The 20,900-nt window shown below is 44.2% G+C and overlaps 1 protein-coding gene across 3 annotated transcripts in view; it reads left to right on the top strand.

Moving 5' to 3' along the window:
• The first annotated feature begins 7,802 nt into the window (after positions 1-7,802).
• Positions 7,803-20,900, top strand: part of LAMP3 (lysosomal associated membrane protein 3) — a 35,524-nt gene continuing 22,426 nt past the window's right edge. For 2 of the 3 annotated variants that reach the window (XM_067034106.1, XM_067034107.1), the window contains exons 1-3: positions 7,839-8,104; positions 15,601-16,331; positions 17,203-17,331. In XM_067034106.1, coding sequence (XP_066890207.1) covers positions 8,056-8,104; positions 15,601-16,331; positions 17,203-17,331 — 909 coding nt within the window. In that variant the 5' untranslated portion in view covers positions 7,839-8,055. Of the gene's footprint in view, positions 8,105-15,600; positions 16,332-17,202; positions 17,332-20,900 lie in introns of all 3 variants that reach the window. The other variant, XM_059064542.2, reaches the window with a different exon arrangement.

Below are 20,900 nucleotides of genomic sequence, written 5' to 3'. Positions count from 1 at the left end.
GCACTCCTTTAATCTGGCCTCAGATGGTCTCCTGATGAGCTTCTGTGTTTCCTTTAATCTGGAATGAAGAATGCTAACATCTTCCATTTGTTAGGCATTTTAATTCTGTAAAGAGCTCAAAGATATTGTTAAGTGTATCCCTTGAGGTGGAACCAGGACCTGCCCCAGGGCTGCACTATTGTTTCTTGACTGCTCCTCCTTTGTCTCTGCATTGCTCCCTTCCCACAGGGTCCTGCTTGGTTTCACTATTGTTCAAGTGTGTGACTTAAAGAAATTATGAAAGTCAAAACATTTTTAAAAGAATCTTGAATACGGGCTTCCCCGGTGGCACAGTGGTTGAGGGCCCACCTGCCGATGCAGGGGACGCGGGTTCGTGCCCCGGTCCGGGAGGATCCCATGTGCCGCGGAGCGGCTGGGCCCGTGAGCCATGGCTGCTGAGCCTGCGCGTCCGGACCCTGTGCTCCACAACGGGAGGGGCCACGGCAGTGAGAGGCCTGCGTACCAAAAAAAAAAAAAAAAAAAAAAGAATCTTGAATAGGATAAAGTCTTTCCAGGCAAAAACTAAAACCAGAAGCTACAAAGGAAAATCTTAACAAATTAAGCTATGTAAGAGGCAAAAACTTATATGTAGAAAAAAGGAAAAATTAAAACTCAAAAGGTAAATAAATACATTTTCAAAACATGTGACACAAGAGTAATTTCCTTGGTATATAAAGAGTGTTTACAAATCAATAACAATGGAAAAAGAAATGGGCAAAGGACATGAATGCATAGGAAAAAAATTCAAAATCCAGTAAATATATGAGAAGAGGCCAAACAATGATATATTGTTTTTCATTATCAGACTGTCCAACAATTAAAACTTTGATAATACCCAGTGTTGGAGAAGCTATAGGAAAACCAGCACTCTCATACACTGTTGGTAAGAGTGTAAATTAGTACTATCATTTTAGAAGAGAATTTGTAACAGCTTTCAAAAATTTTAAATAAGTATATAATTTGATCCAACAGTTCCACTTCTAGGAATTTATTTTAATGATAAACTCATACAAATGAACAAAGAATTATATGTACAGATGTTCATTTTAGGATCACTTTTAACAGGAAAACAAGTAGTGAGAAATGGGAAACAACCTAAATGTCTGTGGTAGTGTAAAAATTTATCCCCAAATTGAGACTCCTTCCTTCAAAGAGTGGAGCCAAATTACCTTCTCTTTAAGTTGGGCTGTACTAATGACTCAGTAAACAGAATGTGGTGGAAGTGATGCTCATTGACTTTCAAGACTAGTTATAAAAAGCATTTTAGTTTTTTCCTCATTCTCCCTCTTGGGTTACTCACTGTAGAAGCCAGCTGCCATATTGAGAGGACACTGAAGCAGCCCAGAGGAGAGACCTGCGTGGCAGGAACTGAAGGCTCCTGCCAACAGCCATGTGTGAGAGCCCTTGGGAGGTAGACTCTCCAGCCCTAGTCAAGCCTTCAGATGGTTTCAGCTCCAGCTGATGTCTTGGCTGAAACTTCATGAGAGACCTGGAGCGAGAAGAACCCAGCTAAACCACTCTTGAATTTACTACCAGAGGGCCATGAGATAATAAATGTTTGCTGTTTTAAGCACCTAAGTTTTGTTAACAATAGATAACAAATATATTAAATATAAAAAGCTGATTGATAAAATATTGTACTGACATACAATGGAACTTTGTGCAGCTATTAAAAATAATATCTTCTGCTTGAGATGTAGAAATCTAGAAAGAGCACTATCCCCACACTTGTAAGATCAGAAAATCTGGAAAATATGCAAATTCACAACTTTTTGTGGACCCATGAGATAACTGAGTTCACCGGGCACCCATATAGCCTGAAGACCAAGGAAAGACAGGCACCTACAAAGAGAGATGGAACTCTATAAACACTTGCCTACCTGGAGCAGGCACTGCTATACGCTGGCAAAGAGAGTTCTGCTAAATTTGTTAGTGGCCCAGTGTAGGCTTGCAAAAGAAAATAGAAACCCAGGGGCCATAGATATAATGAATATTTGCATCCAAGTACAGACTTTTCTCCTCCAGTGGTCTCTCTGGGCACTCACAAAAAAGATTAGCAAAAGTCCTGAGAAAGCATCCTTGAGGGCATAGCCTGGGGAAGGGGAATATCAGTTGTTGCAGGAAAGATATGAGACAAGGCTTGGATCCTCTTGCCCCATATTTCCAACAGAACAAAAGTAGAACCAGCTGCCCAAGAACAGGCAATAAACACACCCTTACAGGGCTGGTAAATCCAACTGCAGCTGGGGAAAAATAATGGAATAAAAACCAAACCTCTGGGCTTCCCTGGTGGCGCAGTGGTTGAGAATCCGCCTGCCGATGCAGGAGACACGGGTTCGTGCCCTGGTCCGGGAAGATCCCACATGCCGCGGAGCAACTAAGCCCGTGAGCCATGGCCGCTAGGCCTGCGCGTCTGGAGCCTGTACTCCGCAACGGGAGAGGCCACAACAGTGAGAGGCCCGCATACCGCAAAAAAAAAAAAAAAAAAAAAAAAAAACCAAACCTCTGATCCTGGGAGAGAGGTGGGAATATGTGCTGTGCCCAAAACTACTGCTGGGGAAGGGATAGAAACACTTTGAAAGTCACACCCCCTCAAGACCCAGGGACAGAATGCCTGCCTGCCTGAGACTTAATCAGAACAGAGCACCTCACGGCTCAGTCCCCAGCCCCAGGCTAACAAGCACTATCAAGTAACAGTGGAGTCTGCTGGGAGAGCTACAAGGGCTTGGAGAGACTCTGACACATACCAGGGAAGACCTAAAGCTGAGGGTGGAGCACACATTGAGAAAAACATTTGGTCAAACAATGCCATACCTTAAACACAGGTAACACTTGAGGAATCTGAAGTTCAGTGTACTTAGGCTAACTGTAGCAACAACAAACTCAAGGATCTACACAAAGGAGTGAAGACTGCAGGAAATGGTAATCACATAAGTAAGTATTGAAGCTTTTCCCCCTCATTATTTATGTTGCCTTAAAAGATAATTGACTATTTGAATAAAAAAAGAATAAGAATATGTTGTGGAGTTTATAACATATACAGAATTAAAACATATGACAAGAGAACAGAGGCCAAGAGGGAAAAAACTGAAGTACACCGTAGTAAGATTCTTCTATGTGAAGTGGTCTTAAGATCATCTGAAGGTACACTGTGATACCGTAAAGATATATACCATAAACTCTAAAGCAAACCCTAAAATAACATGACAGAGTTATACGTAATAAGCCAACAGATGAGTTAAAATGGAATTTTATTTTTATTTATTTTTTTGCGGTCCACGGGCCTCTCACTGTTGTGGCCTCTCCCGTTGCGGAGCACAGGCTCCGGACGCGCAGGCTCAGCGGCCACGGCTCACGGGCCCAGCCGCTCCGCGGCACGTGGGATCCTCCCAGACCGGGGCACGAACCCGTGTCCCCTGCATCGGCAGGCGGACTCTCAACCACTGCGCCACCAGGGAAGCCCTAAAATGGAATTTTTAAAAAACAGCTAAAAAAAAAAAAAAATACAGCTAATCCAAGAGTGGGTGGAGAAAGAGGAGAAATGAGACTATGAACAGGTAGGAAAAATAGAAAACAGTTGCCAAGATGGTAGATATAAATGTAACCATATTAATAATCATGATTTGAACACCCCAATTAAAAGGGGGTTATTATCAAATTGGATATTTTAAAAATACAAGAAGAAAAAAGACTACCCTTGTGACCTACAAGAAACCCACCTTAAATATTATTAAACAAGGAGGCCTTTAGACTGACGTGGCTTTAATGCCTTAGTAGCCTATGTAAGCAAACCAAAACCTACACCTGAAATGCCTCAAGGTTAAGAAACTGAAACCTAAGGACAACCAATCACAAACAGCCAGCTTGGCTCTCTCAAATAATGCAACCACTTAAGCTGTAACAAATCAAATAATTTCGTTGCTTTGCTTGTGCCTCTTTAGAAAAGTCTTTCCTCTAGCTTCTGTCAGCGGAGCTCTCCCAACTATTTCTGGTTTGGCCCTGCCCAATCTGAATTGAGTTTTGCTCAAATAAACTTAAGAAGGTTTTAATATGCCTCATTTTATCTGACAGTATAAAGACACAAATAGATTAAAAGTAAAAGGATGGAAAAAGATATCCCAAACTAACACTAATTAAAAGAAAGCCAGAACGACAATGTTAATATAAAAACAAAGTGGGTCTCAGGACAAAGAATCTGACCAAAAATCAAGATCATTTAAAAATAATAAAGCAGTTAATCCATCAAGAGGACATACCAGTCCATACCAGCTCTGTTACACATCAATAACAAAGCTTTGGAATACACAAAGCAAAAACAGAACTGCAAAGAGAAATAAACAAATCCACAACTTAATCTGATATTTCAACTCCTCTCTGTAAGAATTGATAAAACAATAAAGAAAAAATCAGTAAGAATATAGAATACTTGAACAACACTGTCAACCAGTTTAACCTAGTAACATTTATTGAACACTGAATCCAACAACAAAAGAATACACACATTCTTCCTAAATTCACATGGAACATTTAACAAGACAGACCATTGTCATGGGCTGAATTGTGTTCCCCCCTGCTGTTTGGTCCCATCCTGTTGATGGTGATGCTTTTGCGTAGGAACTAGGAACACCCTGAGGCACTCACCCAAGCTTATGGGGCCAGTGTTCTGGCTGGACCAGCCCGTGTGGTTCTTATAATGATTGCAGTACACACTTCAGCCAGAAACCATCAGGGAACTTTGAGGAACGAGATTTACTACTCATAGGTCTTTGAGGGTACACAGCATACTCAAGGGCCATGAAGCAAGATCACAGGTTGGAGAGAGAGAGCACAAACCTGGGGCTCTGCCTTTGTTAGGGCCCAAGGGTGGGGTGTTTAGGGTTCCACAGGTTCACTCTTCATTGGCTAATTTAAAACGTAAGAGAGGGAATTAGGGAATGGAAAGGAAGAAGCTAAAAGAATATTGAAGAACAAAGTTGGAGAGCTAATAATACCTGATTTCAAGGTTTATTGTAAAGTTACAGCAATCAAGGCAATCTGATCTTGACATAAAGATAGAAAATTATATCAGTGGAACAGGACAGACCCATATACATGTGGACAACTGATATTCAACAAAAGTACAAAAGCAATAGAGGGAAGAAAGGATAATATTTTCAGCAATGAGCTAATCCACATCTCAAATCATATGGAATTCTCAATAAGAGATTTCTCATCAGAAACCATCAAGGCCAGAAGGCAGTGAGATGATATATTAAAGTGCTGAAAGGAAAAAGACTGTCAATTAAGAATTCTATATCCACAAAACTGAAGGAGAAATTAAGACATTCCAGATAAACAACAACTGAAATGATTTGTCACTAACAAACCTTCCCTACAAGAAATGCTAAAAGGAGTCCTTCAGAAATGAAAGGTTACTAGACAGTAACTCAAATCCACATGAAGAAATAAAGAGCACCAATAAATGTAACTACATAGGTAAATATACAAGACATTATAAATATATTTTTTTGTTTGTCACAGCTCTGGCTACTGTAACAAATTACCATAGACTGAATGACTTAAACAACAGATTTATTTCTCACAAGTTTCGAGACTGGGAAGTCTGAGATCAGGGTGCCAGCATGGTGGCATTCTGGTGAGGGCCAACTTCCTGGCTTGTAGACAGCTGCTTTCTCACTAAACCCTTACGTGGTGGAGAGCCGAGAGAGAACTAGCTCTCTTCCTCTTCCTATAAGGACACTAATCCCATCATGAGGGCTCCACCTCATAATCTAATTACCTCCCAAAGTCCCCACCTTCAACTACCACCACATTAGAGCTTCTGTATATGAATTTTGAGGGAACACAAACATTTCCTGTATAGCATTGTTTGTAACTCCTTTTTCTCTTACCTGATATAAAAGACAACTTCATAAAGCAATCATTGTAAACCCATGATGGTGGGTATACAATGAATAAAGATGTAATTTATATGGCAATAACAGCAAAAAGGAAGGGGAGACAATGGAAATAGATAGAAGCAAAGTTTTTATATACTATTGAAGTTAAGATAGTATTAATCCAAACTAGATTGCTATAGATGTACAGTAATCTTCAGGGCAACCACTAAGAAAATAACTCCCCAGGCCCCTCCAGTCAGGCTTATCACCACTCAAGAGATTTTGCTCCCCTGGCCAGCAGAAAGGGCACAGGCTTCAGGGCCAGACAAGCCATGATGCAAATTTTAGCCTGTTATGTGACGCTGGGTGGTTCATTTTCCACATAAGTAAAGTGGGGATTAAAAAAATCTACCCTGAAAAAATCAATCAATCAATCAATCAATCAATCAATCAATCTACCCTGTAGAGGTGCCATATGCATTACACAGTGTCAGGCACATAATAGGGATTCCTTATATGGAAACCATTATTACTGCTATTATTATTATTATTATTGCTATTCTCCAACTACCCAGATCCTCTATGACCTTCAGTCTCTCCAAGGTTCAACACCTACAAAGTCATCTCTGATTATTCCTTTCCTCATCTAGTGTGTTTCTAGGTAGGAAATAATTGATCAGTCACTCTCTAGCTCTTTATATCAATAAATGTTTTTTCTCAACTAGGCAGTAAGCAACTTGAAAGCATATATTATATTCTAGTCCAGAGCACCTCTTCAGCTGTACTACAGCATAGTGCTTAAAATCCTAGACTTTCAAGCCAGACTGGATTCATAGCCCAGCTTCTTCATTTATTATCTAAGTGATTCTGGGCAAGTCACTTGACCTCTCTGTGCTCAGTTTCCCCATCTGTGAAATGGGATAACAATAATACTATAGTCCCCACATAGAGTGGCTGTGGGGCTTAAATGGAATAAGAAGAGTGTCTGGCACAGAGTATCTGCTTAATTATTGTCTGTTGAATAAATTGACTCAAAGTCCAGAATTCTAGATAGCAAGTAGCTGAAATTAGGTCAACTGACACAAATTAATCTTCACCTTCCACCATAAAAATTCAATTTGGAAACACACCCCTTGCTTTGGTAAATTTGCTTGATTACAGCAACATAGTAAGATAAAATAGTTGCCAATAAACTGCCTGTATGTGTGTTCCTCACTGGTGGTGGTGGTGGGGTGGTGGTACGAAGACACTCACAGCTCTGGGAGAGAGACCACCAATGTTTTGTCTAATTAATAGAGGAAGGAGATAAGACATGAAAAGGTTGCCTTTTGAAGCTATTCAATGTTATTTGTGTTCCAGGAAAACCACCTGGGAGTAGTCATTATTATCCCTGTTATACAACAGAAGAAACCGAGGCTCAGAGAGGTTACCCAAGGTCATACAGCCGGTGAGTTGGCAGGGTCAGATTCAAACCCAGATCTCCCTGATTCCTAAGCTCACACTCCCCTGCCTCCCCACAAGGTGAAGTTAGTTCCCAGGTGAGGCTGCCTTGAGCAGAGAACAGAGCTGCCTCAGACTTCTTGTGAAAACACACAGAGACAGACAGCATTCTACCCATGGAGTTTTGACACCTGCTCATCCTCGGGACTGAGGGACTGGTTTTCTCCTGGCTGAGAAGGGTCCCTGGGTTTACAGAAATGTACTCAAGATCTTAGAGAAAAATGGAGACCCAACTTATGAGAGACGGAAGCAGGCACTGCCACAGATCCACCACCTCTTGTGGAAAATGATCTCAGACGCCCTTCACCTTGGCTGGGGGACATGCCCCATCCCCCATCCCATTGCTCACAAACACTAAAGGCAGAGATGAAAGTGCCTGCCTTCACACAAGAGCCACTTGTGGTTTCCCTCCCCGCTCAGCTCAGCGCACCACTTGGGAGGGCCTTTCAGTTACTTCTCATAACGCAAGTGACCTTGTTTTCTCTGCCACAAGTAATAAGGGGCAGAACGAGGTGTCTACCTTGTTGCCAGAGCCTGCCCTGGAATTAGCCTTGCACCATTCGGAAGACCCAGCCGTGCTGAGCGCTGAGCCTAGCAGCCCCTTGGCGAGGCAGCGATACTTCCTGGCTCCCCAGTCATGTCCTGGCAGCTCTCTGCAGTGGTGGTGCTCTTCGTGTCCCTGGCCGGTGAGTGACACACATGACTTTCCATGGTGACCCTGCCGCATCCGGTCCTATTAAATGTAAATGCATTCTAGTGCCAGTGACCAAGGTGGGACAGGACAGATTGGAGATAGCTGTAGTGGCTTCAACTACTGTGGGTATTTGACTTGGGAATGACTTTATTAGCTTACATGTGGAGCACACCTTCATTTTTTTTTCCAGAGGCTTTCACAGTTTACACTTGTTTTCCATGAGTCAGGCAGAGTAGGTGTCAACCCTGGAAGACAGTGACACTGCCCCTGGTTCCCAAATGGTCTCTAGGCACCTGATTAGGGAGAGTTTGTACAAATCTCTTCGATTTAAGAGATGGAGAACTGAGCCAGGGCTTAGAAATGGGGCTCTTGACAAGAGCCTGGGGAAATTATGTCATGCCCTGCTTTATCTGCTTTTCTTAAATGGAGCGCTATGTGTATATTACGTAACAGTGAGTTGTGAAGATGAACGAGATGTGATCTGACAAACTGTGCCATCTTAGAAAGATGTAAGCCAGGGCATCAAAGATTTCTTGTTTCGTTACCAGTATAGGTCAGATCAAAGAGACTGTCTGGGAAGCTGAGATTTTAATGATTCTTTTTTTTTTTTTCTTATTTTTATTTTTGGCTGCTTTTGGGTCTTCGTTGCTGCGCGCGGGCTTTCTCTAGTTGCGGTGCGCGGGCTTCTCATTGCGGTGGCTTCTCTTGTTGTGAAGCATGGGCTCTTGGCGTGTGCGCTTCAGTAGTTGTGACATGTGGGCTCAATAGTTGTGGCTCGCGGGCTCTAGAGCGCAGGCTCAGTAGTTGTGGTGCGCGGGCTTTGTTGCTCCGTGGCATGTGGGGTCTTCCCGGACCAGGGCTCTAACCCGTGTCCCCTGCACTGGCAGGCAGATTCTTAACCACTGCGCCACCAGGGAAGTCCCTTAATGATTCTTTTATGTCTGTGCCCCCTGCTTTCACCAAGAACATTTTCCCCCTAGGACATTGAGTCCTCTTATGTGCTTTATCAAGTTTGCTGGTTGATTCACAATTCCTTCTACTACCACTGACTTGAACATGTGAGGGACCTAGCTCTGTCCACATGGCCTCACTATGTGAGGCTCAAATGGGAGACACAGCTCAAATGGGAGACACAGCTGCACTTGAGTGTAACATGAATTGTCATGAAAGTTGGGTGAAAGGTCAGGCCAGCTACCCTAATCCAGGATGTTTTTCTTTGTGCCACACTTTCAGAATTAGAGTTTCACATTCTTTTGGAGGAAAAAATGAAAAGTAATCACTGTATTTAGCAGAGCAAGCCAATAACAAAGCAGAAGATCTCAATGTAGCAGTAACCCTCAGTGACCTGTCTGTGGGCTCCAATTCAATGGCTGGCAGACGACTGGTGGATTCAGGAGGGCAATGAACGCGTGATAAATGCACAGGCAGATGGAAAGGAAATGCCCACGTTGCCCTTTCGTCTCTGAGCTGTACATTCTTAGAGGTGAACATGGGCACTCAGCTAACAAATGGCAGCCCTGAGATTTGCACCCAGGAAGTTCAGCTTCGGGGTCCATGCTGTGCACTTCTGCACTACACTTCTGCATGCATATGTTCAAGAAGTACTTGTTGAATTGCATGTGAGCAAAAACCATTCGGCATTTTGCTTGGAGAGACATAGCTTTTAGGTAAGCTAACTATGTAATCTTTATCCAGTCACTTTGCTTCCCTGATCTCAAATTCGAACCCCATAAAATGAGGAGATTTAAGTTTGTATCAGTTAAGTTTAGGTTCAGCTGCATATAAGAGACACGTGCCAAATAGTGAATTAAACAAGATAAGTGTTTGTTTCTCTCTCAAGTGAAAACAAGTCCAGAGGAATTCAGACCAGGTCTGTGTGGGGACTCATTCTTGTGGACCCACCATCCAATGTGTGACTTCCACCTGCAAGGTCGCCTCATGGTTCTAGATGTCTGCTGGAGCTCCAGCCGTCACATACACGTTGCAGGCTGATTAAAGGAGGAAACAGGAAGGCAATAGAGAGGCCCCCTAGGTGACTGAGCTCCCTTCAAGCAGCCTTCCCAGAGGCCCACATAACCCTACCACTTCTATTGCTTTGGCTTGAACTCAGTCACATTCCTACCCATCTGGAAAGGAGGCTTAGAGATGGGGGGCTTTATTCCACGCAGCAAGTGCTCAGCTTAAACTCATGGTTCGGTTACTAAGGAAAGAGGAGAGACTGGATTTTGGCGTAGTCAGCCAGCAGTCTCTGACAGGGCTAGAGCCCCTTCTGCTCAAGCGTTTTCTTTGAGCCTCAAGTCTCTCAGAAAACTGACAGAGGCAGGATTTACATCTCTCTGCTAAAAGGTCTAAGATTAAACTGTGAAACTGTGAGCAGAATCTTGTCAAGGGTCCACCCCTGCTGCCCCACACATCCAGAAACCGTCTTCCTGCCGCATCCAGCTAGGGCTACCTCTGCTGCCCAGGGAGGTGCCAGAGAAGATGCTCAGGAGTTAAACTAGACTCCCTGCCCCTGGACATGGCCACATGGCCACTCCATTTACTCCCCAGCTGTGCTCCTTAGAGCTCTGCAAAAGGTAGCCTCTGAGACCTGCCAGGTCTGCTCCCTGCTGGCCCTCCCCCTGACCCCTCCTCACACCCTCCCAAGCTCCCATGATGCTGACTCCTTGCTGTTCTACAGAGACATTCCAGGCTCTGAAGCCCCATGCCTTTACACATATTCTTTCTCCTGCCTGTGGGATGCCATCTACTCTCCTGTCTGCCAGAAGAATTCCTCCTTGTGATGGATTCCCCACCTCATCCCATAGCGCTCAGGGCCTGCTTCAATAATAGGGCTCCCCTGGTGGCGCAGTGGTTGCGAATCCGCCTGCCAGTGCAGGGGTTCTGGGTTCAAGCCCTGGTCTGGGAAGATCCCACATGCCGCGGAGCAAGTAAGCCCATGCACCACAACTACTGAGCCTACGCTCTAGAACCCGTGAGCCACAACTACTGAGCCCGTGTACCACAACTACTGAGCCCACGTGCCACAACTACTGAAGCCCGTGCCTAGAGCCCATGCTCCACAACAAGAGAAACCACCGTAATGAGAAGCCCATGCACTGCAACAAAGAGTGGCCCCCGCTTGCCGCAACTAGAGAAAACCTGCACATAGTAGCAAAGACCCAATGCAGCCAAAAATAAATAAATAAATATTTTAAAAAATAATAATAATAATAACACCTGTCACACTGAGGAGTGTAGTCCATTCCTGTGTCTTCCTCACAAGGCTTTGCGCCCCTGAGAACAAAACCTACCCCCAGTGCCTGGCCTGGAGCTTGGCTCAGAGGAGGCGCCTCTGTATCTGCTGTATTGGGTGTGGCGGGGAAACCAAACTAAGGCTCTCTGGGAAGTCCCAACTGTTTGGGAAATACCTAAAGAAGCAGTCCTTGTGTGGTCACTGGCTTTCCCAGGGCCTGGCTGATGGGTTATCTCTCAGCTCCTCCTGTGAGCTGTAGGGAAACCAAAACCTTCTCACGCCCCTTCCTGCAGTTCACTATCTAGAGGAATACAAACAAAGGGTTAAGGCTCTGGGGTACTCATTTGCTGAGTCTCTTGAATCCTGGAGAGGAGATGCTGAGGTTCTGGGAGTGGGAGCTTGGCAAATCAGTGTGTGGACTTCAGGCTGTGTTCTTTTGAGTAGAAGGAGAACTGAGATAGTCTGAGCTATGCCCTGCCCTTGCTTCTACCCACTGCCCTCTTTGTGGTTTTCAGACAGACCAGTGAACTTGACTAAACCTCTAGGCCAAAGATCCCATTTAAAAACTATGACCCCATTTTGACCAAGATTGGTCATATATGTGTGGTCATAAATATAGATTTTGTAAAACAGAGTATTTTTCAGAGTATTATTTCCATTGAGTACCTAACAAACATATGAACTTTCTAGGATGTATTTCAATGCACAGCATAGCTACCTCTGTCAAATTTCCATCTAACTGCCTGCCCATCTTTTATACCCCACACTCCTATGGGGAGATGAGGAGAGGAGGGGAGAGACCAGAGTGGAGAAGGAGAAGAATATTAGAACAATATTTCCAAGACTTGTTTAATTGTAACACAGTCTGTTACTTTCAGTCACTTTTGGCCCTGCCACCTACCAGCCCAGGCTCCTGTCCGCCATAAGGTCACATACCATATGGAGACACCATCACCTCCAGGCACCTCACAAGGACTTCCTGTATACCAAGCACATTTGACAGTGTACCATGAGTCTTCTTGTCCTGTTTGGGGTGCTGTGCATTCATGAAGGGCCAGTGTGCTTTTTTCCCTTACTTGAGTTCATTCATCACTGCTGAGAGAGGAGTTCTAATTGCATTATGAGGAAGGCTCCCCCTTTGAAAGGGTGTGCTACTCAGTTGAGGAAATTCTACTCAGTTGAGAAGATTTGCTTTAGTTCATAAGCATAAGCTGTACACAGTGGGATTTTATCAAGGACCTAATCTTCCAGGAGAGCAAAAGTCAGGTGGTTCCCAGTCTCCCAGAGTTCTCTGCAGCAATCTTCGCTTTTTACTACAAGATATTCCTAGATACCACATCTGGGAGTGAATTCTATTTCTTCATAGTAATACTATCACCCTAACTGGGTTCCCGTTGGGTTCTTGACCCAGCAAACAGCAACTCAGGTTCAACCCAAATGAATTATGCAAATATATCTTCACTAACTGTCAACCTTCATAACAATCTTGAAAGGAAAAATCTTTCTCCAAGCTCTACAATATGGGCATAAAGGCTCCACATATGATTTTACAAAGATTTGTAAAGTAAATCTATAGCCCATAAAATCTGCAACTCTCAAATATCATACATTTCAATTGTCCAAGTAAACATTTTAGATACAAGAAAAGACTCTTTAGTAATAGTCTCAAGTAACTTAATGTCATTAATAATGTCTTCTTTAAAGGTTAGCAAAGGCATTTTGAACTGATACTTTTGTCTTTCCCACTTTGCAAACCAGCTGTGCAGAAATAATTTATAAGTGTTCCTACTGGGCTTAAAGTTAGCCTTTTCTTCTGGAAAATAATCACTGTTTTAGCATGTGGGCCTTTGAAAGACTCACTGAGGACCACCATTATGAGGGTTTAGTGAACTGGGGTCACTGGAGGGGCACCCTACTCTTCTCTCCTTTGCTTTTGTCTCTTCTCTTACCGTTCTTCCCAGTGACATGCACCACCTCCACCCATGCCCAGATCCAAGGGCAGGCTTTGGTTCAGACAGGGGCTTGAGTCCCAGCTTCAAAATTTACTAATTGTGTGATTATGGTCAAGTTAATAGAATTTTCTAAATCTGAGTTTCCTCATCTGAAAGACAGATAAAGATTAGTACCCGTCAGAGGGTTTTTGAGAAGAGCTGGTGAAAGAAGACCCTTGACCTGAGGCTTGCCATGTAGTAAGTGTTCAGTACCTTGGAATTTTTATTGCTATGGGGAAAGTACCCACCTAGAAATGTATTGGATGAAAGGGAGAGATAGTAAAGGTGTTTATGGATGACTTTAATTAGATATGAAATTCAGGACTCTATAAACACCAGCATAGGGTGATCTTCTTTCCCTTTTCCCCATGTTTTTTCCAAGTCACTGCCCAGCACCGGGCAGTAACAGCTCCAATGACTGAAAATGCAATGCGTAAACATAGTGAAACCATAGCATTGAAGAGACAGTGCCATTTCTCAGTGTACCTGATCATAAGCTCCCAAGGGACATCATCTGCAGTCGTCTACTTTCTGGCTTGCTCTGTGCTTGGAAGGAGACAAGGATAGAACTATTCTGGTTGAAAAAGATTCAGAGGCCTTTGGCCCTGAAGGGATGAGACCCAGGAGAGAACCTATGACAATAATACACACTCTAGGTATGCTTAATAGTCCAGGAAGGCTTTCACTCAAACCACCTTGTTTGAGCCTGTTAATAACCCTAGGAGGTCTACAATGCTATAACCACCATTTACACGTTCAGTTATTTATTCATTCATTCCGTATCCACTGAATACCTTCTATGCACAGGCACAAAAAATTACCCACAGTTCCCACCTTGAGGTTGCTTTTCATCTAGTGGGAGAGAGGCACAATTAATAAATAAACATATAATCAGGGCTGATATTCTGCTGGTACACACTGTCTGGACAGGCTTATTGTTAAATGTTTGAATACTATCCCCTTATATAATTACAAGCTGTGATTAGTGCAGTGAAGGCAATGAATATAATACTGTGATGGAGAATTGTGGGGATGGGGAGCTGTTTTATGTGGGGAGAATGGGGAAGACTCTTTGAGGCACTAACATTTAAGCCAAACCATGAAGGATGACACACCAGATATATCAGAGCACTTATGGATTAATTAATTCCTTAGTTGGAAAAGTCTGCGCCACTCTAAAGGTTAAGTAAGGGAATGACAGAAACTGGGCTACGTTTTGAAAACTGGTGGCGGGGCTTCCCTGGTGGCTTAGTGGTTAAGAATCCGCTTGCCAACGCAGGGGACATGGGTGCGAGCCCTGGTCCAGGAAGATCCCATGTGCCATGGAGCAACTAAGCCCGTGTGCCACAACTACTGAGCCTGCGCTCTAGAGCCCGCGAGCCACAACTACTGAGCCCATACACCACAACTACTGAAGCCCAAGCGCCTAGAGCCCGTGCTCCACAACAAGAGAAGCCACCACAATGAAAAGCCCGCGCACCGCAAGGAAGAGTAGCCCCCGCTCGCCGCAACTAGAGAAAGCCCGCGCGCAGCAATGAAGATTCAACGCAGCCATAAATAAATAAATAAATAAATAAATAAATAAATTTATTAAAAGAAAACTGATGGTGAAATAAAAAATGGAAGGGAACTGAATCTCTTGTCATTGGAGGTGATTATGCATAGACTGGCGGAACACATGGCAAATATCCAACAGTACAATTCACACATCAGATTAGGGTTTGTACTAGATAATCTTTAAAGTCCCTTTCGAACCTGGTCTTATATGATTCTCTGAAAACTATACAAGTCTGTGTAAATCTTTATTACTGTTATGCTGCACCAGCTCTGTCATCACAGCAGCACCCTACCCAGGAACACACTTTACCCAGGAACTGTCTGGATTCACATTTGAAGACGGAAAATGAAGAGGCATTGGCACTTAGATATCTAGCTGAGCACACTCGCTGGGGTGGTAGTACCACACCCCACACAGAGAAAGGGGAAGAATATCTCCAGTATGCTCACAACCCTGTAAAAACATGGGTGCAATCAAAACGTTAAAATTAAAAAAAAAAAAAAAGAAAAACACGTTAAAATTGTGGCCTTGTGGTAGAATTTTGAGTGACCTTCACTTCATTGTTATTTCCTTGTAAATTTCCCCCAAATCTGAAAAACACATGTTAATGTTTAATGAAGAAACCTTAAAGTGGGAGTGGTGGAGGGCTTCACTCATGTGAGCCATTGGCTGGTGTATTAACATTTTTGTTTCCTAATTTGCAGTGATTTTGCATTTTGGCAGTCATATGAGAGCAAAAGCGTTTCCAGAAATGACAGACTATTCTCCACCTGCAACAGAACAGGCCACAGCAAAACCTTCTCTCCTGCAGCCAACAAACCGTGTGCCTCAGAAAACTTTAGCAGCAAGGTCAACAGATGGGCATGTCACCTCTCAGATAGCTGTCACAACATCCACCTCTGAGACCCTAACCACACACACAACCATAAAAATTCTAGCAACAGCTTCCCTGGTAACTGCAGACAGCACCCCCTCCACCAGCCCGACAGCCCACACCCTAGTCACAGCCCTGGCCACACCCAACAAGTCACACATGGCTGCTCCAGTCACTGACGCTACAATCAGCCCCAGCACAGGTCCCAGTCCACCACCACCCACCGTCACTCCGCCAGCCCACAGAACTGGAGCCAGGCCGTCGACTGTCGGCCACACAACTGAGAAAGCCACCCAACTCAGTGACCAGATCACCCTTCCAGCAACATTGTCCACCACACCACACAACAGCACAACCAGTCTGAAGCCTACTCAACCCACCCACACCCCAGGGCCCACCAACACAACCCACAGAGCCTCGCCTGCCACCATAACTCCCAGGCCCACCCTTGCACCCCAGCCATCGTCAGCCAAGACTGGAATTTATCAGGTTCTGAACGGAAGCAAGCTCTGTATCAAAGCAGAGATGGGGATAGAGCTGATGGTTCAAGACACGGAGTCGGTAAGTCTGGCACAGGACTATAGCACTGCTTCAAAAAGTTTGAGTGGGGAGTGCCTTGCTGAAAATGAACGTTCCCCTGCATCCTGTATCTTGGAATGAAGTAGGTATCTGCGTGCTCCTCTTTCTCCAAGGTGCTCCGTTATGAGGTGGATCTGTTTTAGAACACATACAAAAATAGACACCAATAGCGACTGTATGAATGAAGAAAGGCACATACCAAAATTTTAAATATGCACACCCTCCACTTTTAGCCACCATGGGCAGAGTGTTGAGTGTGGCCAGTATTGACCCCAGCCTGGCCCTGCTCCTCTGGATGACTTCCAAGCCTCAGCAACTTTCCTGTGAAATGAGAGGTTTGCATTAGTCGGTCTTCGTGGCTGTGACATTAATATGAAAAATCCAGGTTAATGAGAAGATTGGAGCGTGTGGGAGTGGGGCTTAGATTATTTGATTTACTGAAAGAATCACTATAAAAATTCTTCCTTTTTTTGCACAGCTTTTATGATTTCAAGTAAAACTTCCACATTTGGTTTTTATTTGAAACAGAAGTACATTAGATAGCAAAACCTTTCCTGTAGCACCCAACATGTTTGCTTGAACAAAAATTAAATTATACATGGTTTTTCAAGAATATACCTGCCATGAATTATCTATCAAGGAACTCCTCTCTGTGAGAGCACTCCTTCTTTAAAAAAAAATCTTTTAAACATAACAGTTTGGAAATGAGAGGTGTCTTCCGGGGACTTTGAAATTCTCCAGTGAACGCCCACTAGCCTGGAGTTTCAGGCTTAATTACCAGCCTGTGCTTCTGGCCTCCCGGCTACAGTTTTCTTCTACATTCCATTGAGCCAATCTATTTTATTTGGTTTAGGTTTTTTCACCTCAGAAATACTTCAACATCGACCCCAATGCAACCCAATCCTCTGGGAACTGTGGCTTCCGAAAATCCAACCTTCTCTTGAATTTCCAGGGCGGATTTGTGAATCTGACATTTACCAAGGTGAGGCTGAACTCCTTACACTAACCTCCTCTAGCATCGCTTTCCCTGTCCCTCACCCTGGGGCCCAGTGGTGCAATCCCACACTTTAAGTTCCAGGGGAAACAGACCTCAGAGCCTTTCGAGATATTCTCTGATAAGAATGAGGGTCATGGAGATGGAGAGGAGGCAAGTGTCGACATCTTCTGTTTGCTTTCTTCCCTCTTCAGCCTCCTCTGTGCAGCCCAAGAAGGGCTTTGATGCCTCTTGGGAGAGATGTGGCCTTGGGGAACCTGGCCAAAGTGCCATTTGCAAACCACCCCAAGGAGGAAGCTGTACCAATAAACAGACCCATAGAAATACCCAGTGGGCAAAAAGAAACAGGATTACTCTGAGACCAAAGTCAAATATCACAATGGGTTCTTTCCAACCACAGAAGGCAAAATTCAGGGACTAACCAGGGGCTGGGTTTTCCAGGCCATATCCTGGAAGGGGGTAGACAACTGAGTAGACTGGAAAAGCATGGTCATGAGATCAGAGTCTTGGCTACAAATCTGACTCTGTCACTTTTTCTCCTTTTGACATCAGGCAGGCAACTTAATCTGTTTGAGGTTTGTTTGTTTGTTTATCATTTGAAAAATGGGGAAAAGAATGAAAGATCACTCCTGTAAAGAGCTTTGTTCAATACATGCAAAGTGGATGCTCAATAGCCAGTAGCTGTGATTACAGTGACTGAAAAGGACAAATGTCTTGGGAACACAGTGATGGTCAACCCCCTCTCAAAGGAGGCTTGACCCTGCTTGGCCCAAAGTGTCTTTCAAATAAGCCAACAGGACCCTTGCAGCTGGGACTCGGTGTGGGCCTCCTTCTTACCTGTCTAATGTGACCCCTGAAGTTAGAGGGTCTTGGTTAGCAGATCTTGGAGAGCAATGAGCACAGACTTTGGGGTCAGACAAATCAAGATTGGCTCACAGCCATAATACTTACTAGCTGCATGACCTTGGACTAGTTGGGGGCATGTTTCCTCATCTACAAAAAGGGACTAGTTATAGCTACTTAGTGGGACCCTTGGGAGAATTAGAAATGGTATATGTAAACCATCTAGCACAGTGCGTGGTACATGCAATGGTCTTTATTGCATGGAGTTATTATTATTGTTATTGTTAATGTTATTGATTTGGTCTCATAAGCTTTTTTTTTTTTAACTGGAGTATAAGTGCTTTACAATGTTGTGTTAGTTTCTGCTGTACAGTGAAGTGAATCAGCTCTATGTATACCTACATCCCCTCCCTCTTGGACCTCCCTCCCACCCCACACCCCCATCCCATCCCATCTAGGTCACCACGGAACACTGAACTGAGCTTCCTGGTCTCGTAGGCTTTATCCTTCTCCTGATAGTTTTCTCCTTAAGGTAGAAATGCCCCTGGGAAGATGACGGTTTCCTTTCAGTACCAAATGGAAACAAGCATAGTCCTTCACCAGAAGAACATTCCGGGCTGAATAAACGCTCTATTCCTGGGCAACTGAAGTTAATCTAAAAAGGTGTCAGGGATGTTTTGAAAGTCACTTTGGCAAAATGGCAGAGGATAGGCATAAGCATTTCTGCTTTAGTCTAGGGCTTGATCCCACCCAGCCCACTGCCCCTGTGAATAATCGCCTACAGAAAGGCGTCAGGAACCTCCAGTGTCTGTGTGGGGCGCACAGTGGCCACTGCTGCCAGGCCGCAGGCAGAACTGCAGGCAGGAGTGTCTTAGCACCTTTCGATGTCTTTCTTTGCTCCTTTCCTCTGTCTCCTGGAACGATGCCTTCAGGCTGGGCTGTCTTTGACCAAGCTCCACCCAAGTGCCGAGTCCCAGCCGTCCTGGAAATCCTCTGTGCCTCCAGAGGGTGGACAGGAAATGAGTGTCCAGTAGAGCTGGAGGACCAGCAGGGCTCGCTGCCCCCGACACCTTCGGGAAGGAGCAAGGTGAGCTGCTCTCAGTCCACGGCTCCAGGTGTCGCAACAGCTGCTCTGCCTGAGTCTCCCCAACAAAACTCACTTTATTCATTCCACTGCCAGCACCAAAACCCAGAGCAGGCAACCTTAGCTATGCCCCAAGAGAAAGCAAAAAGGCTCTTAGAAAGTAAAAGTTCTCACCAGCCTTAGCCCTTCTGGGGAATTTATGCATTTTAAAAGAGAAGTTGTTTAAGCCAGAGCAGTGGCCACAAATCCAAAGATTACAGGGGCTAAGCATAGAATTTAATGAGTGAAGTAGTGAAAAACGGGCAGCCCTTATTTTTAATTTTGACACCTTTGGGGAAGACTTTATTTCCCCATTAAATCTGCATAAGAAAAATGTTAGAGTACATGTGAGGTGACAAGCGGCAACCTCAGTAGTGACCAGACAAGAGGAAGGGCTTGGGAGTGCCCGTCCTCCCTACCAGCCACTCTTCAGCTCCAGCTGGCGGGTTTGGTGGCGGGGCTGGCATCTAGCCCTGGGGACTGTCACTGTCCTTTATGGTAGGTGTTCATTCTGGACGGTGGGGTGTCCTGCATGGCCACTGCCCTACTGTGCCCATTAAATATTTACACATCACCTCTATCAGGTGGTAATAAGAGACCAGTGTTTATCAACCCTTATTGTTCAAGAGACAGTAGAAATCCCAATCTTTTTTCTGAAAGCACATGACTTTTTAGTGTTGGCAACACATTTTTTAGACATTTGAACACTCCATTGGTCAAACAAAGCAAAACACAACTGCAGGCCCGCTTTGGCCTGTGGATCCCAGCACTGTGCCTCTTCCCTAACAGGGGAACTATGTGAAATGCATTTAGGCAGGAAAGATGTCTAGATTCTTCCACAAGAGAAGTGGGCTCAACAATTCAGTCAACCACTTTTCACATGTTGCTACCTTCTACACCAGTGCTTCTCAACAGCAACAGTATTAACACTGGGGTTTAAACAGATAAGTCTTTGCGGCAGGGGCTGTCCTGAGCCTTGTGGGATGTTGAGCAGCATCCCTGGCTGCTGCCTACTAGATGCCAGCAGCAACACCCAACCTCAGTTGTGACAACCCAAAATGTCTCCAGACATTGCTAAATGTCCCCTGAGGGGCAAAATCACCCTGGGTTGAGAACCAGTGCTCTAGAGAAAAAAGAGAGCCTTAGAAAATAGGAATACATGTTAGTTATATAACATAATAGATGTTATAAAGAGAACCAAGTTGTAAAATGATAAATGGATGCTGATTAGAAAGACTGATTTGTCAGCCAATTTACCAATAAGAATTTACTGAGCTCCTACTTTGTCACCAACACTGAGATAGACATAATGGGAGAAATAAAACAAATATAGGCTATAGTTTTAGGTTTCAAATCATGTACAATAATTTGTCATTTTTAATATTGAAATACTGCCAATGACAGAAACGTAAAGAAAAACTTGCCTCCTAAACTGTCACTTGATGTTGTTGTCAGTCAAGACTTAACTTATCCATATTATTACTGTGCGACCATGGACAAGTCACTAGCTCTCTCTCTGAGCCTTAGTTTCCTCCACTATAAGATGGGACCAACCAGGACCTATTTTGTTGGGCCACCGTGAGGGTGAACT

Source organism: Kogia breviceps, chromosome 5 (assembly GCF_026419965.1).
Source record: "Kogia breviceps isolate mKogBre1 chromosome 5, mKogBre1 haplotype 1, whole genome shotgun sequence".
NCBI classification, from domain to species: domain Eukaryota; kingdom Metazoa; phylum Chordata; class Mammalia; order Artiodactyla; family Physeteridae; genus Kogia; species Kogia breviceps.
Note: the sequence above shows the minus strand (reverse complement) of the source record. Positions and strands in the feature narration are given on the sequence as shown.